General features: G+C 42.4%; 1 protein-coding gene across 1 annotated transcript; it reads left to right on the top strand.

Moving 5' to 3' along the window:
* Positions 1 to 7: 7 nt before the first annotated feature.
* On the top strand, positions 8 to 25,668 carry CAPN6 (calpain 6). Its single transcript, XM_005903663.3, has 13 exons — positions 8 to 176; positions 6,543 to 6,722; positions 16,015 to 16,146; positions 17,172 to 17,380; positions 17,895 to 18,087; positions 18,639 to 18,832; positions 19,086 to 19,163; positions 19,269 to 19,455; positions 21,336 to 21,458; positions 21,663 to 21,865; positions 22,442 to 22,563; positions 23,346 to 23,482; positions 24,050 to 25,668. Exons 2-13 carry the CDS (start codon positions 6,558 to 6,560, stop codon positions 24,230 to 24,232), a joined length of 1,926 nt encoding a protein of 641 aa, XP_005903725.1. The 5' UTR covers positions 8 to 176; positions 6,543 to 6,557; the 3' UTR covers positions 24,233 to 25,668.

The following is a 25,668-nucleotide window of genomic DNA, read 5'->3' as shown; positions in this document are numbered from 1 at the left end:
TGAGCAGAGCTTGGTACAGCCCAAATAGTTTTCAGGTTAAGAAAGCCAGAATCTTTGTTCAGCCGCACTTACTGGACAGACTTGGTAGAGGTTACCTGGTGAAGAGCAGCAGCGGCAGCAGCAGCGGCAGCAGCAGCAGCAGCAGCAGCAGCAGCGAGTCTCCTGGGATAACTCAGGTGAGGAGAGCGGACATTCACAAACTCATCCTGCAATCTTATTTGCTGGATAACTGAGTTTATAGGTAAACTCCACAGCTATCATTTTACAGTTTGTCTGGATTGAATATGTGTGCATAATAACAGTTTGAAAACTTCAAAACTAATGGAATTTTGGATTGCTTCTTTTGGTATGTCTAAGGGGGTAATTGTGGATGTCTGACCATGATATTTTTCTGGTGATATCTGCTCAGGGTTTGTTTGTTTGTTTTTTTGTTTGTTTTTTCCATTCCTGGGAGGCTAGTGTAGGAGGGAGACCACATTGTCAGGGCTTTATTCTAGCTTCTGCTGATCCCCAACCATGGACACATTGTTGAAACGCAGGCAAAATCTTGGAGCCACACTCTGTGCACAAGGTCTTTAAGCCTTGGCAATGGGGTGCCTGGACGGTGCACTGCAGCGCAGGAGGGAATGGCTGCAAGGTCTTTCCTGTCTGCAGAGCTGGGACCCTCCTGTCCTGGTGACAGGTTGATCTCGGCAATTTTAGGATAGCCTTGGTTTTGTTTTCCTCCGATTTTTGCATTGGTTTAAACTGATTTTCAGTTGGGGCTCTCTCCACAACCCTCAACTGCCCTGTTCTTGGGGCTCAGCTGGCCCACTTGACCAGAGAAGGCTGGGGTGAGAAGGGACTGGAGCATTGCAATTGAAAGTTAGTTCTGAGGATTTGGAGCTTGAAATATAGTGAAAAGCACGGAGGAAAATTCAGCAGGTTCTGCCATTCTGACAGTCACTTCTGGCTTCAAGATAAAGTATCCCTTGTCTGTATTAATGTTTTTATCGAAAATCGCCTAATATCTCATTTGCTAATCATTGTTGTGACATTAAGGACGTTTTATAATCTGAAGGAATGTAGAAAAAGAACCTATGGGGGACGGCTAACTGGCATTCCTCTTGCAGTTTGTGTGTCTGTGCGTGTGTGCGCACACAAGCGCGTGTGCCTGTATGAATACTTTGGATTTGAATAGCATTCTTTCTTTATCCTTGAGTCCTTAGCAGGCGAGGGAGAAGTCTAAACACTTGTGTCGTCAGGAATAGGTTAAAAAGCAGGCTTTCTGTATCCTTGGGAGTTTTCAGTCCCCAAATTAAAAGCAGAAAAAGCCCCTTTGTGACCCCCAAACAGTGTTTCTTTGATTAGCCTTGATTTGAAATCATCTCACCTTCTGACAGCAATTCAAAAACAAAACTCCTAAGTGCATTCTCGTAAGAAGAGGACAATACACATTTTCACAAGCAATGTCCTGAGGTTTTGTGTTTGCATGCTCCCCCAGCCTCTGCTTTTTTTTTTTTTAAAACTGTGGTTAAAAAAAAGAAAAAGACGAGTCAGGAGGTCCAGGTTTTAGTCACTAACTGTGTAACCTTGGACAAGTCCCTTTACTTCCCTGTAAAAGCAAGGAATTGGACTAAGCAATCTACCTCTAAGAGTCCATCTAGTGTAACATTCTAGAAAAATTGAAAGTAGGTTTCTGAAAGGCTGTAAAATTAGAATTATAGGATGGGCTTATTCAAGCCAAGAGGGGGAGAAAAGGGTTAGGGGGGCAAATCAGCCAGAATGGAGAGGTGGAACAGAGGGGAGGTACTAAAAGGCAGAGGGGCCATTTTACATTGGTCTTTTGAATGTTTGTGAGTGTCTTATATGTGATTAAATATCCTCACTTCCCAATAAGGACAAAAAAGAGATTTGATTTGCTCAAAACAACTGTTTCCTAATACTACTGCTCTACATTGGTCTTCTCCGTAATAGTTAAAAAGCACGTTCATATTCCTAATTTTGTTAGCTGTCCCCAATAACACCCTGAGGTGAATGGGGCAGCTATTTTAGTCCCATTGCTCTTATGGGGAAACTAAAGGACAGAAATGTTATTTACACTAAATGATGGTATTTGGGACTTGACACTGGATCTCCTGACTACCTGTGCTCTTTTTAGGATTTTGAATTTTTTTTTTTTTTTTTTGATAGAGGTCTGCAACAATGTAATGAAAGGAAATTGTGTTTTCTGTTTTTCTTGGAATTTCTTTGAACAGAGTCTTCTCTCTGGGCAGAGTAGATGTGTCCTATATAAGGTTGAGTCATACGACTTTTGTGGGGGCTTCCCTTGTAGCCCAGTCGGTAAAAGAATCTGCCTGCGGCACAGGAGACCTGGGTTCAATCCCTGGGTTGGGAAGATCCCCTGGAGAAGGAAATGGCAACCCACTCCAGTATCCTTGCCTGGAAAAATCTCATGGACAGAGGAGCCTGGTGGGCTGCAGTCCATGGGCTCGCAAAGAGTCAGGCACAACTGAGCGACTAACACTTACTAACACTTCAGACCTCAGGATATCTGGCCAACTGTTTGAATCAGAACAGCCATATGTTCCCCACAGCAGACGTGTGCCCACAGGTGTGGCTATGCCTCTGCCTGTGTAGACCCGGAACACACTCTTCTGTATAACATGCGGATGCTGGATTTTTATTAATTCTCCTTCTCCAAGCCCTGTTTCTCTCATCCCACACAGCTGCAGGAGTGAGGATAAGGGGTCACCCACTGTGCTGAAAGTGGCTGTGACTTCATGTCAGGGCAGAGTCAAGTCTTGAGTGTTCAGTTTGCTCTGAAAACACCTAATTGCTTTGACCTCCAAATTTTCCCCAAGTAGAGCACATGGGGAAAACTGGGGGAAAAGGAGAAACCAGCCAGGAACAACACCCTGGGGACCCCCTTCCCTCCCTCTCTCTTTTCCTTAAATGCCTTACCCTCCCTTCTCACTCATCCCAATCAAAACCAGTTTATAACCCGCAGACTGGATTTCTCCTATCAGATCATCACTCTTGAATAAACTGAGACGAATACACTTCTTAGAGCAAAATCTGGTTTCTATTCTAAGGCTGACCCACAGGTAAAGAACAAGTGATTTTCCTCTTAAGAGTTTGTCCAGCTGCCCAAGCTTTCCAGTCCAGGGAGCAGCAAAAGCTCCCTCTCCTAAGTGCGACCTCGTGTTCTACGTGGCAGGCTCCCTCAATTTCCCTTGGCAATTCTGAACTCACCACACCCTGGGGTGTGGAGGAGCCCTGCTCAAACAGAACTGCTGAAGACCATTATCTCAATACAAAACTCCACACTCTTTTCCACCCAGCCTCCCATAATACTAGCCCTCTGAGACGCAAGGTCCCTCTTCTTTAATGCTAACGTTCCCTTCATTCCCTTCGTTAGCTGGAGGCTCTCTTTCGTTGATATTCAAAGCAGCCCCAGCTTTGATTCTGTTTACCGACTTTCCTATATGTGGTCTTTAACCTAGAGGCTCCCTGGCTTCACAGCTCGATGCAGCAAGTTAGCAAAGAAGGAACATTCCCTTCTCCACTCTCTTACGCCCTGACAGGGCAAGTTGTTGATGATGAACCCAATTCAAGTTTCTGAGTCTCTGAAAGTTTTCTGAGATGCAATGGGATGAACCCTGGGATGTGAAGGGTTCAGATTTTCCCATGCTTATCAAACCATGGAAATAAAGGGCCTTTTCAATATTCACCACGGCAATAAATTCTAGGCAGAGTGCCTCAAAGTTAGGTATCATGTTTGCTTTGGAGGGTTTTCCTCATCTTAGCTAAAAACAAACAAACAAACAAACAAACAAAACCCCTTCTTTAAGAAAGCAGTGAGCAAAGGAAGCAGTGTGGTGTGATAAAAGTCAGTACACTAAATCTGGTGTTACAGAGAGCCACCATTTTCTAGCTGCTCCTTGTTTGAGCAGCCATTTCTGAAGATACAAAATGAAGGACCCAGATAACATCTACTAAACTGAGCTACCATGAAGGGAATATGAGCTGAAATGCACCCATCAAGCAATAATTTGCCACACAAACATGAATTTTCTCCATAAGGCATTCATCCATTCTACAAATATTTCCTGATGGTTGTGTGCCTAGCTCTGTGCCAGGCAGTGAGAGGGCTTACAGTGTATATCTTGCATTTATGGAGCCCTCTCTATGTATTCAAAAACCTGTACACTAACCATCTCATTAGGGACAGCCACGGAGTAAGGAGGATAGGATAAATAACCCCACTCCCCTGATGAGAAAATTGAGGCACAAAGAAACCAAGGTCACAACGAATGGAATATAATTCTCCTGCTGCTTAATCAGAAATTGGGGTCAATTCTAGTCTGCAAGTCCAACAGGACGTGGGACTACAATTGTACTCTAACCAGAACCAGTCAAAGTTGAGGCTGGTAGCTTGATTTTCCTTATTTCTTGTGCTCCTCCAGAATACTTGTGCCCTCACTCAAAGGCCTGAATGATCTGCACCAGCTGTACATCCTGCCTCTGATAAAGTCAACTGGGATCATACCAGTTTTGAAAAATTAAACTTGATTTTCTTTTCAGTTGATGCCATTCCTGTCTGTAGACAGGCCCTCTTGATATAATGGGGATTCCATTTGCAGGTTCCTGCCTGCCTCCCCAGTTGACCGACTAAAAAGGGAGACTGGCAGGGGCAGAGGGCCTTCCCAAGAACAGGAAATACTCATTTATCCAAAATGTTCAGGGACCAGGAGGCTCTAGCAAACTAAATATCTTAATTGCCCCAGACGACCCCCCATTTGTGGTCCCCAGCCTCTGGCAATCCACCCAACCTTCCAGGAAAACCAAGACGCATAGTAGTGTTTGTTATAAATTTGAACACACATGAAAATTGGGATCCATTTGTAAAAGGCTCCAGAAGGGAACCTGGGCACACATTCAGATTGGCTCTGATGCTGCTTAACAGAAAAGTATTACTGATACCATCCAGGATTTCACATACAATGAAATATACATTAATATTTCAAGCCTATAAACAGACTTAAACCTGAAGACTGAAAACATTTTGGTATTTGCAGTGTCCTATAGCCTTCCATTTGAAAAATAATTGCCAATAAATAAGTACCGGTGGAAAGACTGATTATTTTCAGCTTCTTAGTCCTTGGCTTCAGAGAAAGGGTAAGTTTGTTTACATATACTGGAGGTTGCAAATAACATCAAATTAAAGATTTTTTATGGTTTTCAAATAGGGAGACTTCTTCACCAGTAAGGCATTTCAAAGTAATGCTGAAGGAACACAAAATGAGATAAAGAGGTCTGATTAATATTACACTTGTATAAAATAGCAACTGCCTCATTATTAACTAAGTTTTGAACTGTGCTACTACACAGATACTCTTGAAAGAGCTAATTAGCTTCCCGCCAAATCTGGCCCATTTTTTAGCAGATACTCTGACCTTAGCCTGATTCTTTTGTTTCAACTCTCATGTAATCACAGAATGTAGACACAGTTACCCTTAAAATAAATTTTTGAAATATTTGGTGCCATATAAATTTTACATCCCTGCACATTTAAACATTGACTGTCATGAGAGGATCATTAAAATCACTACAAATATATCTTTGTGAATCATGAAAAGGCATTGAAAACCCTGCTATTTAAAATCAAATTTGCCTTTCAAATTACCCTCATAATAAAAACCAGTTGTTAGGGACATCTGAGTGTGGGGCACTCTGATAGACATTGCCTAAAGAGCCACTATATTAATTCTCTATTTAGCCATGATTATTTTTTTCAGAAAAGAAAGCAACAGTGTATTGCCAAGGGATAAGAATCTATAGTTTACCGAATTAGTATAATTGAATTTTAGAGTCTGCCTTTTATTGCAGGCAAATGATTGCACACTAGACTTTTAAGAAGAAAGACACATGCAAACCTTCTATCTTTCCTTGTCTTTGGAGGCCATCTGCTGAGCTCTGTTTCCTGTGTTAGTCTCCCCGGCCAGTAATAATGCGGAACTCTTTAATGATAAGAGGAAAGGAATTGTGTAAAAGGGCTTGTTAGAAGTGAAAGGGGCTCTTTCTCCCCCTCAAGCACAAAGTGTGTGGCCCTTCGAGGCACCAAATTATTCTAAACATACTAAAGTTATTTTTTACCCTTTTCTTCAAATTTGGAATTGTTCTGTGATTGAACTTGTCTCTGCCAGTGGAAAATGGAAGATTTCCCTTTAAATTATAATGACTCATGTTTAACTCTCAATCTTAACATTTATTATCTATTTTTCCAGTAAGATTGTTAAAGTGCATATTAACCCATTTGACAGATGAGGAAACGGAGACCTGGAAATGATTTGGATGCCTTACCCCAAGCCCCAAACTAATTTGTTGCAGAGTCTGAGATCTTCTTTCCTTGAAAATGGTGACTTCTCCTCTAAAGCTAAACTCAAGTTGCCTAGATCCAGGAATAAATCACTGGGATGGCATCTGTTGGTCTAATCTCAGATAATCTTTCAAAAACTTGAGAACTTCTTCCCTCAATAACAACAATTTTCTCATTCTAGACTTAGTTTGACATTATGGGTCCTCCTCTGAAGTTCTTCAAAAACCAGAAGTACCAGGAACTGAAGCAGGAATGCATCAGGGATGGTAGACTTTTCTGTGATCCAACCTTCTTGCCTGAGAACGATTCACTTTTCTACAACCGACTGCTTCCTGGAAAGGTGATATGGAAACGTCCCCAGGTAACTTTGTGGTTTCAATTCCTGTCTCCCTCTTGATCTCTTTCATCATAATTCTACTTGATTCACTATTTCACTCATACAGCCCACTGCGTATAGACCAATTTAGCAGACAACTTTAATTTTTATAACATAGTATCCTTTTTATGTTTTTAGAGCACAGAAAAATTAAGAAGGTGCAGAGATGTCTCATTTAAACACTACCTCTCAGAGTGGTACTTTTGTTACAACTGGTGAATTTACACTGACACAGCATTATCCCACGTAGTTCATTCTTTACCTTAGAGTTCACTCCTAGTATACATTCTAGGGGTTTGGACAAATGTATAGTGACATACATCCATAATTCTATATATTAGAATATTTTCACTGCCCTAGAAATCCCCAGCAGACAACTTTATAATGAGAAGTTTTATGGATATGGGCTTCTGACTCTAACATGAGGAATCTTGAATTTTAATCACATTGTATCAGATTTAGTAATTTAGAAAGAACCAAAAGAGAGAGATACTGTTCTTGTTTTCTTTTGGAAGTTCATTTGAGTAAATATGGTAACTCAAAAAGCTCTACTCTCATCTCTTTACTGAGTTACCACTCATGGCAACTTCAAGATAATCTCAGACCAGTAAGGAGAAAACTCCTTATATAGGCTTGTTAGTCACTCAGTCGTTTTCGACTCTTTGTGGCCCCATGGACTGTAGCCCACCAGGGTCCCCTGTCTATGGGATCCTCAGGCAAGAATACTGGAGTGGATTGCCATTTCTTTCTCCAGAGGATCTTCCTAACCCAGGGATTGAACCCTGGTCTCCTTCATAGCAGGCAGATTCTTTACCTTTTCTTTACTCTTTATATAGTGAGCATAAATGAAATGAACTCAACAGAAACAAGATGGAGTTTGAACTGGGGGAGGGAGGCTTCTTTGCTGCTCTTTAGGTATCGTCATCTGCATCCCCCACTATTAGCAACGTGGGATCCAAGTAAGACTGTACCTCTCTCATCACTTATTAATAGTTACTATGGTTCTCTGTGGAGCATCTGTAGATGGTATCTCTAAAGCAAGTGTCAGAATCCCTTCAAAAGTCCTATGTGAGCAGGAGGTCAATCTATAAAATGATAGGATGATCGCATTTAGAGAATAAATAATAACCTGGTTAAATCTAAAGAGTCTACCAAGATAGAAGGATATTCAATCTGGGCTCCTTCCCAAAGTGGGTGACCAGGTATACAGGTTACTTAGGGTTGTTATGAAATGCAAATTCGTAGACCTTCACAATATCCTGAAGACCTTTTGATCTTATTTCATGATTACACCTTTCTGTGCATTATTGTGGAACCATCTCAGTCAGCAACTCAAGATTTGCGTTCTTCAATGAACAAGCTATCACTTTTTAGTGTCAATTTCCACAACTTGAACTCCTAAAAGGGATTCTTGCATGAGCTACTTCACTTTATGTAGGTTGCCACCAGGGGGTGCCAAGACACATGGATCACTTTAAGTTGCTTGTCTTCTAGATCATTCAAAGGCATGTCTCTGTTTTTGCCCATAAAGTATGATAGCCATTGAGAATATGACTTGGAGAAGTTTTCTCCATCAGAAGAAAGATTACAACCCCTGCTGGGTTTCTATGCCTCCAGTTATTGACACCCTTGTAGATCACTGACCTACCAACAAATCTGGAAAACATGAGCAGAATTCATTACCCACACATTCAGTATAGAGAGAGGTAAGTTTTTTCCCCAAAAACACATGAAGAAAATAGAAATATGCTGTTTGAGAGCCACTCTGGATGGTGATAATCAGGGCCATCACTCTTTTTTGATAACTGTCTATGAAATAAGGGAGGTCAATAGGGTAGAAGTAGCTGAAAAGAAAGCAGGAAATTGAGGGAGGTTTTCTAGGGGAGGACAGACTTGAACATATTTATAAGCTAAGGAGGAAACAGTAAAGTAGAAGAGGTTAAAGACTCAGAAGAAAGAAGGGATAATGAATAGGGGTGAGGTTCCGGAGGAGGTGGCAGGGGATCTGATGGGCCATAAAATCACAAGCCAACATGAAGCCATTCCCCAGTTGTGAACCAAACCAGCAGTGCTTCCTGTACTGGCCCATCTTTAGACACATCCTCCCCACTCTTTCCTGGCTCAGACTTTTGTCCTTTGCCTTCATCTTTCAAATTCTGTGGATTGAGTCCTAAAAACTTAAATAACCAAGGCAATAGTCCATCTTGCCTCTGAGGTAAGCAATACTCCTTCGAAGGTGAGGGAGTGTCAGAAAGAGAAGGGAAATGGGGATCGTAGCACTTGGCTGCTATTTGCCCAAATACTGTGTTTGGAGTTTTCGATACATTTTTTAAAATGTCATACTAATTTGCTATGGCTTAGCAAGGTAAGTGGTGCTTCCCTGGTAGCTCAGTGGTTAAAGACTCCACCTGCAATGCAGGAGACACACTGTCCTAGAGAGGACATGGCAAACCACTTTAGTATTCTTGCCTGGGAAATCCCATGGACAGAGGAGCCTGGTGTGCTACAGTCCCTGGGGTCACAAAAAGTCTGGAAATGACTTAGCAACTAAACAACAACAGCAAGGCAAGGTAGGTATTTAAAAATTCACTTTGATATAATTCTTTTTTCCCAGTGTAAAAAAGAAAGGTAGATACTATGTTCATTTTATTGATGAAGAAACTGTGTCTCAGGAAGAAGGTAAGAATTTTCCCAGGTTCAGACTGCTAACAAGCTGGGACTTGAATCCAGGTTTGACTCCAAAGCCTATATTAGTTTTTACTCAACCACACTGCCATGTAGGGAACATAGATTTGCTTGTGTGTCTTTTGATAAAATACATAGCTTCCCTCCAGTGAGTTCTCACATTCCTCCTCACCATGTTGATACTGCACATCCATTAATTGACCGATACCCTCTCTTTTGAGAGCATACTCTGAGCTTAGTCTTTATTCAGCCCAAAGGGAGAGTCAGTTGAGAAATATTTATGTAGCACTTACTCTATGCCAGCCTCTATGCAAGATACAGACAAGATCTGAGATGAGGACTCCCATTATAGCTGAAGAGATAGATACTGAGCTAGCAAAGAGTTAAATAATAAATGAATGCTGGATAGAGGAAATGCTATTTTAGGCATACAGACAGTAAATCAACATAGGGTTTTGAAGAAGGGGAGATCATGGTGGATTGAAGTGGTTGGGGAGGGGGCCTCTTGCGGGGAGGGGGGGGAGTAGGGGAAGAAACAAAGCTCTGGACCACCATCTGAATCTTCAAAAAGCTGGAGAGTAGTTTCCAGTCAGAGTGGAGGCCAAGCCTGTGGTCAAGAACCACGTCAAAGTTCTCTGGCCTCCCATTAGGAAAGCTGAGAGACAGCCCTAGGCCTCTCTAAATTGGCTCAGAAAGACCCAACGGGTCGTTGGACTCACTGCCTCGTTGGCAAGCAGGGTTGTTTTTTGAAGACTCTAAAAGGGAAGAAGCACGATTAACCTGATATTTTCTGTCTCTTTCCCCTCCCGGCTTGAACAGCCTCCGTGTCTGTAAACATCACTGCTAATTGAACCAACCAACTGCAGTCAAGCCCCACCATCCTAGGGCAGGATTGAGCTCCTCTTTATCCCGCTTGCCACTTCTCTGCTGTGTCCTGAGGAGCCATTTTAGATGGACAGGGATTGTGAGAAGGTTTTTGCAATTGTTCGATGCCAGTCTATTGGCCCATATCTTCCAGAGGAAAATCCTCCTCCTTAAGGCCTCCATTGGTCTAATGACCCCAGCTACTGGCCTTGTTTCCTGGGTACACAGGTATATTCCCTGAGACCTGTATTCCTGGGCTTTCCTGTCCTCCTGGACCTTAGAAAATTCAAAGAGCTGAGTTCTACTGAGTTACCATGTGATCCTAAAATGGCAGGTAGGATTTTTAGGCTCAAATCTAACCACCAAATTCCCACAGAAAGTCTCTTCTCCAGCTCCCTCCAGCCACTCTCCCCTCCAACCCGCCTCTGGCTTTTTTTCCTGACTGACTCATACCCTACTACAATCGTGTCCTCGAGTCAGACTCAACTAATCTCCGACTAAAATGGAGCAAGACCTTGTAGGAATTTGCACAGCCAGTGGTGGGAGAAGGCACAGCACCTGCACAAGATCTGTTAGCTCTCCTAGTCAAGTTTTGAGTTCACCCTCCACTACCATTGACCTTGCCCAGGTCTTCCACCAGGGAGTACCCTCCCTGGGGGCCATTTTACTACCTTGTATGGGAAGAGGCTGATGAAGTTCTGTATTAAAGCAAAGGTGGGAGGAACGGAAGGAAAAGGAGGAGAGGAGATTTTAGAAGTTGAATACACAAGCCTCGGTGGTAGATTACATATGGTGGTGATGGTGGTTTAGTCACTAAGTCATGTGCGACCCTTTTGCAACCCCATGGACCATATCCCACCAGGCTCCTGTGCCCATGGGATTTCCCAGGCAAGAATATTAGAGTAGGTTGCCATTTCCTTCTCCAGGGGGATCTTCTCAACCTAAGGATTGAACCCATGTTTCCGGCTTTGCAGACAGATTCTTTACCGACTGAGCCACCAGGGAAGCCCAGATTACATATGAGGGACCAGTAAAGGAGGAAACATATCTCTCTGTGCTAATAGAAATTTCCAACACCCAGTTGAATGTAACACTTTTGTAGTGTAGTTTGGGCCTAGACTGCTCATGAATTCCTTTTTCTTCCCGGAGATCACATCCCTTTACTTGAATAGTCCTAAGTGTTTTTAGCTGTTGGCACAATCAAAGGGAGTTGAATAGGCCCGTACTCTTACCATCTTTCCTATTTATATTCGATTCTGAATTAAAAAACAAAACACTAACAGCTTTAGTAAAGTATAATTTATATATCATAAAATTTAGAAACTTTATCAAAGCTATGATTTTTTAAAAATTTACAGCTATGTAAACATCACCACGATCCAGTCTTAGACCAATTGCATCATCCCAATACAATCCACTGTGTACATTTGCAGTGAGTAAAACCCTCCTATTCCCAGTCATAGGCAATCACTAATACACTTTTGGTTTCTGTTGGTAAAACATTCTCTTCCCATTCCTAGATTTGCCAATTCCAGACATTTCCCTTAAAATGGAATCATAAAAGTAAGTCGCTTCTTTGATTAGCATAATATTTTGAAGGAACATCTATGTTGTAGCATGTACCTGTTTTGTTTTATTCCCATTGCAGATACACAAATTTTTCCCAATAAAGCAATTTAGTATTTACCCCTGGAGTCTCCCTGAAGTAGTCTGAAGGTTTAAAGAAGATAATTCTGTACTGACTTGCTTGTCCAGTTTGAAAGTGGAAGTTCAACTTAAGGTATTATTCTACAGCTCCATATTGAATTTTCCTTGGAGGCAATAGGAAAGAAGAGAATATTTTACTGATGATAAGATCTTCATGCAGAAACAAAACTCCCCAGGAAAGTGAATTCCTTGAGCAGAGGAGCCAACATTGGCCCCTGAGAGGAGGTCCACCTACATGTTGTGTCTGGAGATGGTACAATTTTCTAAGCATAAGATAACTGCTTGAACTAGCTGGTAAAGCCCTTGCATCCTGAATGGCAACCCTAGGCCTTTCAGGATGACTTAGAATCCTAGACTTACTCGTAATGTACCTACTACAGGGCTAGCCTCATTTCTAAGTGTCCACACTGACCCCAGCCCCACAGGACTGCTAGACAGCCTGTAGCGCTTTTGAAAGTGCCCCTGTTCTTCTGGCCACTGGTTTTCTAGGCAGCCTTTCACTTTACTGTGGTTCTTGAGGTTTACCCTGGACCTCAGTGTTTATTGTCAGCAAATTTCACCTGTGTAAAAAAAAAAATCACTAAACATGTGGATGTGGTAAGTGCCATATAGAGTGTGAGGGGCTCCAAAGCTTATAATGGTAAGCCCCCTTCTCCCCCGACCCGGAGGAGTCTGGGAGGGGAGACGAGGTGAGGACAATGAGAGCGTCTTTCAGTGCTCAGATAAGACAACATATTTCCTAGAGATGCTGCTTTGCTTGTAGAAGGCTTTGGCTCTGGGATGGGGGTCTGCAGAGAACATTCCTAGACTTACTCTTGGTGCTTGACTTCCTAGTTGTGTGTTTTCCTGCTAAGAAGTGATTTGCCTTGACAAACAGCCCAGTTCCAGGATCATATTGAGTACGCCAACACAGCTGGGAACCATTAGGGGTTCAGCAATCTTCCCTACTTCTCAAGCCACCCAAATATGTGACTGTGTGAGCTGTGACCTCTCCTCCAACTCCACTCCCTACCATTTCAGCAGAGCTTGGGCTAACATGTCCCATCTGCACTCTGCATCTCAGCTTTGACTTACAGGAAAATTTCTCCAGCCTTTCTTCCTTACCCCGACAGGAATTATACCCAGTTGTCCAAATCGAGGGGAAAATGCAAAAAGAAGCCATTTCATTGTTTTCAAATTTGTCACCATAAAGTCCACTTGGCTGTAGATTTACATTGGCTCATTACCCTTTACCCTTTCTACCTCCTTAGCTGTTTCTAGTCTTTCACTTCCTTAAAGAGGTAAAAAAAAAAAAAAGTGGCTTGATAAAAATGTTCTCCCATGTTTCACATCATGGTGCTGACATAAATAAGAGTTTGAATCATATTTAGTGGATGAGGTTGAGGAGATTAAAGCTCATTGGTAATATTATATTTAGCCTGGAACCAAAAGCTAAAACGTCTTAAGCCAGTCTTCCAGAATGAGGGAGAGCTTTTCGGTGAGCATTAAGCAGAGACATAAAACCCTGGGATGGATGACAGAGAACTGGTTGTATTTCCACCCCTGAAGAACTGCACAGTATTATCTTTTACATGGTGGCCATTAATAAACTTAAAGGAAAAAGGATGGACTAGTTGATGTTTAGAGGTTCTTTATCTGTATGTGAGGAACCTAAAGCTTTAATCCTAGGTCTACTAACTAGCTGAATGCCAGGAGGGGTGAGTTACTGCTCTTCTCTGAGCCTGTTTCCTCATTTGTAAAATAAACAGGTTGACTAAATAGTCTCTAAATTCCTTTCAGGCTTGACAGTCTATGGACTGTTAACTTATTTTTTTAAACCCATTGTTAAATAACCACCCATCATGTATGAAGAGTGGTGAAGTAAAACTGGGGCATGGGCCAGTTTATGAGAGGAAATGGAAAATAAGGTGAGAGGTTTTTTTTGCCCAAATATATATTCTCCCATGATTACACATAGCTTTACAAATGCATGCATGTGCTCTCTCTCTCACACACACACATGCATACACACACACTGTATATAAAATAATCACCTTCAGATTAGTCAACAAGAGAATAATTATACAGTGCCTCTATTTGAGTTCTGCTTCCATATCTCTTTGCTTATTTATATGATCCTTTAGGTCTTAAATAGAAGTTGACATGCCAAAAGTGTTTGCTGAGCCTAGATCCCTGCTATGAATGAAAGCCTTGTGGAAATTCAAGACTAATGTGACCACAACCACTAATAACTCTACACAAAACCAGCAAGTAATTTGCCTTAATAACCTAAAAGCACACTTTTCCACATATCAGTGTTCACATTACTGATTTTTCATGCTAGTAAATTATTATATGCATTATCTAAGTCCAGGAAATCATGGTATAACTTTTCATCTTGCTCTGCATAAAATGGTAATGCATAGCTCAGAAAGGAAAAATTGGGTTTCGTTTCATCTTAGAAAGGGCAAAGGAACAAACAGAAGGGAAAGAATATCAAAACTGAATTCACCCAACACACCTGCTCTATGCTCCATAAGTGGAAAAAAACAGGCAGTTCCTAACTCATGAAAAAATTTTGTCTTCTTCTAAGACAAAAAAGTAATGATGAGACACCTAAAAAAAAAAGGCCAGAAAATACAAAGTTGACAACCCACCTAACTCTCTCCTTTTGGCAAAAGAATGACCAATTAATCTTCAGTTTGGTCTTGTCCTTGCCCAGAATGTCTGTTCCTTTCCAGAGTTATTTTGGCTTTTAAAGAATATATGGAATGTTTCATTCTGTAGACCAGACCCTTCATCAAAGAGAATTATGTCCATTAAAAAAGAGTTTTGAGAACCAGAAAAATATAGATGTTTATTTAATAATTGTTTAAAGGATATATGTCTAGATTTTCTTTCCATTTGAGACTAGGATTTATTTCTGCTGGGTAAGCAGAATGTCAAGGTACTGGCCAAAGGCCTCCTCCACGAAGCTGTCTCCATCTACCCAAGACTTCATTGGTATTTCCTGCCTTTGAAGTCTCCAAGGGCTGATACTCTGAGTCACACAAATGTGTCTTCAATTATATGGTGTCATGTATGTGGCTATGCTTCTGTCCATGCCTGTCTCTCTACTCATTATACATCCGTACCACTCCTGTGTCCAATTGCTAACTCTAGTCATTCTTAAGGCTTCAACCTGAGCATTGCCACTGATATTCAAATTATTCCACCTCCCACCAGGGAAACGTGGGGATCTTTCCTTCAGGCATTGGTTATACTCTGAAAATGACTTTATTACTTTGTGTTGTAATTGTATTATTTGGGCCTCATTTTCCTCCTTGCAGTGGGAATGGCACAGCTAATGATATATTAGGGAAAGACACATACACCCCTAACAAATACTGCAGCCAGTCTGTTCAGCGTCCCTTGGAACATCCACTGGAGAAAAAGAGTGTCTGTTGAAGTGCTCCTCAGAACAGTCTATTACCACCTGCTATTAGTGCTGCTGCCATCTGTATTCATCCAAGGATGTAGGGAAATCTAGTTGCCATGGAGACCACTGTTGCCTTTGCTTTTTATTAGGAATGGATTTCATATATAAGGTCTCCTAACTAATTTTCCTAGAGAGGGAGAAGCATTAATGTCCACCTCCATCAGACCTTGTCTTTTAAATGCAATCACCCTTCCAAGTACAGGCACTTCAGGAAATCTCATCCTGACAAATAGGATCAAAATGTAATGTGCTAATCCCTTGCTCTCCTCTTTACAAGCTGGCCGCTGCTGCAAAAACCATGTCTGAGGGCACCAGCACATTTCATCCTGTCTCATTCTCACTCTCTCCTTCCACCCCCTCACATAACCCTTTTCCTGTGGCTTGATGATCTACTGCTTTGTGTTTGTTCTCATAACCCCACAACCTTCCCTTTCTCCCACCCATGGAAGTCCTGGTCATCTTTTGATCTTACCTCATCTGTGAGGTCTGTCCTGGGCAGCTGAGCTCACACTGTCTGATGGGAAACACATCTCGGATTCTTAGAACCAATTGTTGTATCCACAGGACATCTGCGATGACCCTCGTCTGATTGTGGGCAACATCAGCAACCACCAGCTGACCCAAGGGAGACTGGGGCACAAGCCAATGGTCTCTGCATTTTCCTGTTTGGCTGTTCAGGAGTGTCACTGGACAAAGGTATTCTTCCTTCTGCAGGACCTCACTTGGCTTCTACCTTCTTGTCTTCTTTAGTAACTTTAGGAAAAGTCAGCTCGTAACTTTCTTTGTTTAATTCCTGAAGTCAGAAGTATTCACGATTGGAGGTGATTTTCCTTCATTTTATTATGACGAGTTTCACAAATACAGAAAGTTGAATGATTTTTACAGTCAGCATCCATTGACTCACCTGCGTTCCACCATTAACATTTTGCTCTATTTGCTTTGTCACACATACTAGTTGATCTTTTGTCCACTTGCAGTACTTTGACTCAGTAGCTCTGCATACTTACACTCTCTGTACCTAACTGGGGTAAAAAAAACCCACTGGGAGCCAGGAATTCACCGACAGATATGAATAAAAGAAAAGGTGAGAAAGATGGAAATATATCCTTGAAAAGTTTCTAATAAATTATTAAGAGTACAAAAATTCCTATGACATTTAGGCAGAGTTCAAGGCAATGAAGTGTTGATTTGGGACAAAGGTAGAGCATTTGCTTCAGAAAAACAATTTTAGAAGCTGAAAGTGTAATTGAATTTTAAAAGGAGACTCTCCAAAATGTAATTTTATTCAAGGTGTGAATAAAATCTATCATCTATAGAATCTGCAAAGGGGCCTTGTGTTTTGAATAATTTTTGCCTTTTAAAATGCCTTGTTTATAGGGCTGAATATACAGCCATGAATATGTTTGTGTAGACAGTTTCTCATAATCTACTTTGTAGATTATCTGTGGGAAATAATTTAAGCCACAACTTGCTGCCCCCTGTGATCCTGAGTGTATTCAGGGCAAGCATGGTAATACTATTCTCAGCAAAACTGAACTGGGGAAGCAAAAATTGTGGGGGAAAAAAGCCCTACCAGGGACTTCCTAACTTAAACCCAAGCCAAATGTATTTGGTGTGCTTTCTGTTGCCCCATGAATTTTCCAGAAGTCAACTGTAATCTCAATATCTGGATATGGTCTGGTGAATAAAAGTTGACTGATTGAATGTTCTTATGTTTCCAGACAATCCCCAACTATAAGGAACAGGAATGGGACCCTCGAAAAATAGATAAATATGCTGGGATATTTCACTTCCGGTTCTGGCATTTTGGAGAATGGACTGAGGTGGTGATTGATGACTTGCTGCCCACCATCAATGGAGATCTTGTGTTCTCCTTCTCCACCTCCATGAATGAGTTTTGGAATGCCCTGTTGGAAAAAGCTTATGCCAAGTAAGGAGGCGGGGGGTTGACTAGTCAGTGGTCAGGCTACACAAGGGAAGGAAGGTCATATTCATCCTTGGGAACTCAGACTCATGCTCTCCCAGCTTAGCCTTGGGTGGGATGTCAGGCAGATCCAAGGCATTGCTTTGGACCTGGGACTGGCCCTCCATAATTCTAGATGAGAAAGAAATAAGCTGTTCCAATTTCCATTAAACCCCTACTGCTCCCTCAGAAAGATGCCCCCTTTCTGAGGCTAATCTAAGGATCACATGACATTATGGCTTCAGATTTCCTTCTTGTCTAATATTTACTGGTAGAAAGAAGTTTCACGCATGGACTTAGATCAACATAGCCTAAGCCTAGAAATATGACTATGGTCTCAAAATCTCTCTCCTTCTGTGCATAGAGAAAAGCTAGCTGGTAAGGACTGACTGTGCAAGGAGTGTTCTAATTTTGAGGGAGCAAGATGTCCTAGACCTGGAAAAATAATTTTTCAAAGATAAGTTTGCATATTTTCCCCTAGGCTCCTTGGCTGTTATGAAGCCCTTGATGGTCTGACCACCAGTGATATCATTGTGGACTTCACTGGCACATTGGCTGAAACTGTTGACATGCAGAAGGGAAGATACACTGATCTTGTTGAGGAGAAGTACAAGCTGTTTAAAGAACTGTACAAGACATTTACCAAAGGAGGTCTGATCTGTTGCTCCATTGAGGTTTGTACTCATCAGAACTACTCTTTACTCACTTTTGGTGGAGGAGACCATGACAGTGTGGAACATGACCCTAACCCTGGAAATCCAAGACAAGCCACTGTGAAACTCAGAAAGCTAACAATAGACACTGAGCCCTGGTGCAGAGGCTAAGGATATTTAACATATCATCCTTTTGTACCAGTCATTCCAACCTGGCAATGCAGCATTCAAGCAGATATAAATAGCCTCTGCTAAATTATTCCTCCTACCTGTGCTCCTGAATGTGGAGGTTATAGCTGTTTGCTCAAAGAATTAACCAGTCCCACGAAATTTTGATGCTCTTCATATCAATGTACTACCATAGGTCATTTGTATTGTTTGAGTTGTTATATTAAATTACTTGCTTCTTTTCCTTGGCTTGCTTTGTGTCAAGTTAGGCAGCAGGAACACATTTCCATGTACATAAGAGAACTAGTTTCAACCATACTGATGTAAACCAATCAAGGAAGAGGAGGAGCCAAGCCTTGGCTCTCCCAATTCTTGTGTCCTTATGTATGTTTTTTTGTTCTCAGTTTCCTGACCAGGAGGAACAAGAAGTTGAAACTGATTGGGGTCTGCTGAAGGGCCATACCTACACCATGACTGATATTCGCAAGATCCGCCTTGGAGAAAGACTTGTGGAAGTCTTCAGTACTGAGAAGCTGTATATGATTCGTCTGAGGAACCCCTTGGGAAGACAGGAATGGAGTGGCCCCTGGAGTGAGATGTGAGTGGCTTTCTACTTTGATGGCTGCATCCCCCAAACCCTATACTTTCTCCCAATCCCATCCCTCAGGCTACTAGTGGGCTGTCAATGCTTAGTGACATCTGTGGGTCCTTCTCGGGCATGGAGTCTGACTTAGCTGGCAGTGAAACAAAGCTGTCCCAATCCTTATGCATTCTGTTCCTTTGGCATCCTGCTTCCTGTAGGAAGTCAATAGCAAACATACTGGCTTATCCCTTTGTTCATTTGTCTTTAGTTCTGAAGAGTGGCAACAACTGACTGCAGCAGATCGCAAGAACCTGGGGATTGTCATGTCTGATGATGGAGAGTTTTGGTGAGAAGTTTTCTTTACTAAGAGAATTGAGGCTTTCACATGGAACTGCAGGGGTAGGTATTAAGTACCATCTTCATTTCTTTCTCCTGCACTCCTTCCATTCAGGATGAGCCTAGAGGACTTTTGCCGCAACTTCCATGAACTCAATGTCTGCCGCAATGTGAACAACCCACTTTTTGGCCACAAGGAGCTGGAGTCGGTGGTGGGATGCTGGACTGTGAATGATGATCCCCTAATGAATCGTTCAGGAGGCTGCTATAACAACCGTGATACCTTCCTGCAGAACCCCCAGGTTTGAACCAAAATCTTTTTGTCTTAAAGTTATCAAGGCAATATGGCTTTCCTGGTGGCTCAGACAGTAAAGAATCTGCCTGCAATGCAGGAGACCTGGGTTCAATCTCTGGGTCAGGAAGACCCGCTGGAGAAGGGAATGGCAGCCCACTCCAGTATTCTTGCCTAGAGAATTCCATGGACAGGGGTTGCAAACAATCAGACACAACTGAGCAACTAACACTTTCATTTTTCACTATCAAGGCAATAGGAAGCCAGGTCTCACCTTGGAATGTTTCTGAGACATCAATTCTCCTACTGGCCACTATTGTATAATATTCATCAGCCAAGATGAAGAGGGATGGGCTCAGATGCTTGTAAAGCACAGTAGACTGTGTCTTTTTGCAGAGATGTGATTTGGCAACATTATCAAATCCAAGCCACCTCCTCTGGCTGCCTCTCTCTTGGCTCTATTGCTGGGTATGCTTTGACACTCCCTGCTTCCTTGTGATGGTCCTACATTGGAGAGAGAGGATCTGCTCTTTGATGCTTTCTCAGTTCTTTTTTATATCTTTACTGCCTAATTGCTCCCTGGGGTGGACACTTACTATATGTGTCCTCTTTCTCAGGCAGGTGATTCTCCTGAACCCCATCATTATGACTCCGTTTTCTCATCTAGAATCCCAGGTCATTATTCCCAGGATTTGAATCACTACCATATTGATGAACCCATTCCATTCATCTCCCATTACAATGCTATGCCAGGTGACACATTAGAGGTCAACCCCGGGCACACCTCAAAGCAAAATTTACAAACATCCAAAGCCTGAACCTATAATAACCTTGATGCTTTGATCCACAAATGTGCTGATGAGCTAGCCCACAGGAGACAAGAATTCTGACTGTACTGCAGCCTTAGCCATGAGTGTTTTCTTTCCATGAACCTCATTGGCAGCCATTTTGAAAGATACTAAATTTAGTGGGCTGCTTTACTTAACTTATACTTTTCTCCTTTCCTTCTACCTTAATTGTCCCTAAAGAGAAGAAAGCTCCTATTACCACCTGCCTTCATTTACAACCCTGGAAATGCTTTAATTGTCAGGCACATATACCAAACTGATGAAATGGGCTTTTTTGGCTTCAGTGTTTAAGTGTCTTCACAGGATAGATCTATGGGGGCCTTGTGAACCTATGATTTTGCATCTGTTTCCTGTTTCCTTCTAGGAGGGAAAGAAAGACACACACACACACAGAAACAGAGACAGAAACAGAAAAAGAGAGAGATAAAGAGAGACAGAGGCAGAGAGAAAAATAGGAGACCTTTTAGACTCAGTTCCCAATGGCATGATTCCCCAAATTATGTTTGGAAAGTCTCCAACACAGCCCTGTAGCTTCCCTATAATAGTGATAGCAGAGCATCAATTCACCAAGGAACTGCATCCAACCCCTCCCACAAGTCACACATCTGGGATGGCAAAAAGAGGCTACCTAGGGGAATGCTGCTGTGTCTGGTTAAGTCAAGCAAGAATGCTTTCTGTCTTTATAGATTCTTGATTTTTCCTATGTACAACTTAAAAAATAAGGGGATAATTGGGGAAAAAAAAGACCAAGAGCCCAACCAATAATTTATTAAAAGAAAGCATACCTTGTTTGGAATCAGACGCCTGGGCATGAAGTTGTGTCTCTCAACACCTGCTGAATGCCATAGGGAGAAACAAACATTATAATCCACAGTTAGCAAGTCAATGAATTATCCAAGGTTTCATTGTCTGGTCAGTGGCAAAGCCCAGAACATAACCCAAGTCTCTGCTTCGAGAGGTAGAGTTTTCTGCCCTGACATTTGAGCTGACCCAGCTGAAACAAGTGAGTTAACTAAGCTCCTTTGTGGCCTCTTTTCTCTAGTACATCTTCACTGTGCCAGAGGATGAGCACAAGGTCATCATGTCTCTACAGCAAAAGGACCTGCGCACTTACCGCCGCATGGGAAGACCTGACAATTACATCATCGGCTTTGAGCTCTTCAAGGTAAGAATGGGCCTTTGGAGCAGAGACAGTAATGGCAAACAGCGTCAAAATTAGAATGCCTTGGGGTTAAGGGAATTAAGAAAGGTGGAGGGTTGAAGCTAGCAAGAGGACCTAGAATCTTCCAAAACCAAAACAAACAAACAAACAAAAAAAAACAACTATGATATGAGTGCAATGGAGCATTTCCTTCTCTTGCATTTCCAGGTGGAACTGAACCGCAAATTCCGCCTCCACCACCTCTACATTCAGGAGCGTGCTGGGACCTCCACTTACATCGACACACGCACCGTGTTTCTGAGCAAGTACCTGAAGAAGGGCAACTACGTGCTGGTCCCAACCATGTTCCAGCACGGCCGTACCAGCGAGTTCCTCCTGAGAATCTTCTGTGAAGTGCCTGTCCAGCTCAGGTGCCGTTTCCTTGGCCAGCCCTGCCAACTCCTATTCTGGGCTTTGCCTCCAAGTCCTAACCCCATTGGCCCTCTCCCCATAGATGGATACTCAGAGGGCCAAGTTGTTCAAGTCAGATTTAACTGAAATGATGGCAGGAGAACTATGTCTCAAAAAGGGGTGGTTTGTGAGGAATTCCCCGTTGATGTCTGGGCTTCAGTGCTCTCAGCTGCCATTTAAGGAGAACGAGCCTATAGCCTAAGTTTTTCCGCTTATATTTTATCTTCTGTTCTCTGGCTGACTCTCTGTTCTCTTAAACAGCTGGCCCTCCTCATTACATCTCTCTTATGTTCTGAGTGCTGGGTCACCAAAGCTACCTTTTCACCCCAGCCCTGCCTACTCTGATCTTTATCTTCTGGACCTTAAAGCAAGGGGAAAGGAAAACATACCCATAAAACATAAGCCATGTCTGGGGAGAAATGGGCTAGGCCCCTTGGCATTTCATGTTTTTCAATAACAAGGTCTGCTTTGACTAGCCTTTCTCCTCATCAAAGGGCATTCGTCATGGATGACGTGTCTTCCTTTTGATGTTCCAGGGAGCTGACTATGGACATGCCCAAGATGTCCTGCTGGAATCTGGCTCGTGGCTACCCCAAGGTTGTCACCCAGATCACAGTGCATAGCGCTGAGGGCCTGGAGAAGAAGTATGACAATGAAAGTAAGAAATACAGGGGTGTTTGGGAAAGCAAAATGCAGCTTCACTTACTGCATATATGAATAGAAAAGATGGTCGCAGATGAGTCTCTCCAGTGGTATTTTCAGTGTAGAAAAGTCAGAATGGCTGTCAACCAAGTTAGGAAAATGGGCTATAGATAAACAAGGTCCTACTGTAGAGCACAGGGAACTATATTCAATATCCTGTGATAAACTATAATTAAAAGAATAGTTAAAAATAATGTATATATATTGTATACATAAAATATATAAATATACATAATATTTAAAGGATTATATATTGTATATATTATACATGTGTATATATATATATTTAGAATATATATATATGCATATGTGTGTGTATATATATATATGCATATGTATATATATATAAAGGATTGACAGAAAAGTTTGTTTGGGCTTTTCCATGACATCTTACAGAAAACCTGAACAAACATTTTGGCTATATATATATATATATATAAAACTGAATCATTTTGCTATATAGTAGAAATTAACACTATGTTGTAAATCAACTATACTTCAACTAAACAGGAGAAAATGGGATATAAGAGTCTTTGGGGGAGGCCTATCTAGTATTCATTTTTATATCCTTCTATAAAATATAGAAAAGAAAAGGAAAGTAGACACCAAAGTCCTAGGTCATTCTACTAACCAGGTGTTATGTTAAAAGTCCCTGAGTAGACTTAGTGAGATCATTTTGACTATCCATGAAGAGGACTTTTCATCACTGCATTCAAAATAACGGTTACTTTGTTCCAGCTGTAAACCCATATTTGATCATCAAGTGTGGAAAGGAAGAAGTCCGTTCTCCTGTCCAAAAGAACACCGTTCATGCCATTTTTGACACCCAGGCCATTTTCTACAGAAGGACCACTGACATTCCTATTATAGTTCAGGTAAGGATGTGAACAGGGACCAGCAGAGTGGCTCCTATTCACTACTAGATACTAGATGATTCCAAGTGCATCACAGATGACTAGGATACAGAGCAAGGGTTATTTTGGGTTATTTGTTTTGTACTCAGATACCTCCCACTAGGCACAATCACTGACTTCTTTATTAATGTCCATCCTAAACATCTTCTCCTCCACATATTTCATTGTGTCTAGAAACCCACATGCTGTCAGATTCACATGCTAACATAGGCACAGCAAATTCCCATGTAGGGAAGCATATGCCGGTTGACATGGCCCTCAACCTGCTAGGTCAGGATGGATCACTATGGTTTGGCTGTGTTCCCCTGACTTACTGCTTCTGACCATCTGCCAAGTTTGATCCTGAACTCTGCTTTTTCGTCTCTGCTCTTTGAGGTACTTTTCCCCTACTCAGAGCAGTATTTGGGAAAAGTCCTTGGTTTTTAAATAGCCCTTTCTAAGTCCAGCATTAGGTTCCACATGCCACAGGGGCAGAGTCCAGTGTCACAGAGGGTTACTCACCTTCACTCTGTTGACTTGTCTCTCCAGGTATGGAACAAGAGAAAGTTCTGTGATCAGTTCTTGGGCCAGGTTATCCTGGATGCTGACCCCAGTGACTGCCGTGAACTAAAGTCCCTGTACCTGCGTAAGAAGGGTGGCCCAACCGCCAAAGTGAAACAAGGCCACATCAGCTTCAAGATTATTTCGAGCGATGACCTCACTGAGCTCTAAATGTTCAGCTCCAGGGAAGCCTGACAGAGCTCTTCCATCCTTTCATTTTCTGTCAGATGCTAGATTTTATCTAGGATTCCCAATCTTTTGAGAGAGAAATTCACAGTAATTAACTTTCCTTTTCTTCTGACAAATTCCCTATACCTCTCGATCTGAGTAGCATAAGTAGCTACATAACCTATTTACCTCCAGCAGCTGGACAGGGGGAGGTGACAGTCCCATCTGGAGATTAGACAGATGTTGGCCAAGAAAAAAGATCTCTGGGGCTTCTGGGGGTGAGAGTCGAGCAGGACAACATCAGCCTGGATACTCTACCGATGTCATTGCCGTTTTCAGGTCCCCAATATGTCTCCCCTGTAGGGCATGTTGAGGAAGGGGGAGGGGTGATTGAGGCCAAGCAGGTCTAGCCTGACATCCCAGCTCCTGACTGAACACTAGAGCAGTCCCAGCAGCATTTTACACAGCACCCAGAGTCTGTTCATACGTCCCCAGCCCTTACCACCATCACTACCACCACCATCAGTCAACACCACCATCAATCTCCACCTCTGGAAAGAGTAGTCCTGCCCTAATCCAAGTCACCCCCCACAGTAGGTTTTACCTTCATGTTGAGGAAGCTTCCTAGGTGCTTAATCAAGAGCTAGAGTTCCCTGAGGCTCAGACAGTGGAAAGGGCCCGAGCTCAAGCTCCATGGAAACCAGCTGTGTGCCACAAGAGGGAAAAGTGGAAGAAGCTGCAGTGGGAGACAAAGCCTCGGTCCCCCACCCATCCACACACACCTACACTCACACACGCGCACATGGGCGCGCACGAACTACCGTTCAGGCAGTCAGTGGGCAAGAGGAAAGATGAATAAGGACCACACAGGATCAAAGGATGAAAGAGTCCATCCAGGCATAGTTCAGCTAGTTTGGGGCCCCTGACTGCAATGTGAAACCTCCTGCTGCTGCTAGGTTTACAAACAAGCCCATTGCCCTGTGCCTTCTAATATCATTGGTACTGAAGACCCCATCTGGGGGCTTGAGCCCCCTCAGGCTTCCCAGTTGGGAAGTGTCACTTCCTGGGGGTGTTTATTTGCCCTCTTGTATTTTTTCAGTCCTTCTACAGAATTTTCTCTGAAATGTTCTTCCCTCCACCTCATCTATCAACATTTTACCCCTCCTTCAAGGCCCAGCATTAAAGCCACATCCTCCATGAAGCCTCTCCCCATCCTCCAACCTCCACCTCCTAGAATATCTCAACGCTTCTGCAAATAATGAATACAATGACATAGTTGTAGCCCTTAGTCTAGTTCAGCACGCAATCATTTAAAAAATTATTTTGTAGATTATTTTTAGCTCACTCTTTCCTACCACGTTTTTCAGTCTATCTTCTCTACTGCCTCCACCACACTGCCTTACATAATCCAAAGCACAATAAAATTGACATTTAATTAA

The sequence above is a fragment of the Bos mutus genome, chromosome X, assembly GCF_027580195.1.
Source record: "Bos mutus isolate GX-2022 chromosome X, NWIPB_WYAK_1.1, whole genome shotgun sequence".
NCBI lineage: Eukaryota > Metazoa > Chordata > Mammalia > Artiodactyla > Bovidae > Bos > Bos mutus.
Note: the sequence above shows the minus strand (reverse complement) of the source record. Positions and strands in the feature narration are given on the sequence as shown.

Coding starts and splice junctions, on each gene's coding strand:
- CAPN6 (XM_005903663.3), top strand. CDS start 6,558: ATGGGTCCTCCTCTGAAGTTCTTCAAAAACCAGAAGTACCAGGAACTG. Junction 6,723..16,014: donor TGATATGGAAACGTCCCCAG/GTAACTTTGTGG, acceptor TTGTATCCACAG/GACATCTGCGATGACCCTCG. Junction 19,164..19,268: donor TCTGATGATGGAGAGTTTTG/GTGAGAAGTTTT, acceptor CCTTCCATTCAG/GATGAGCCTAGAGGACTTTT.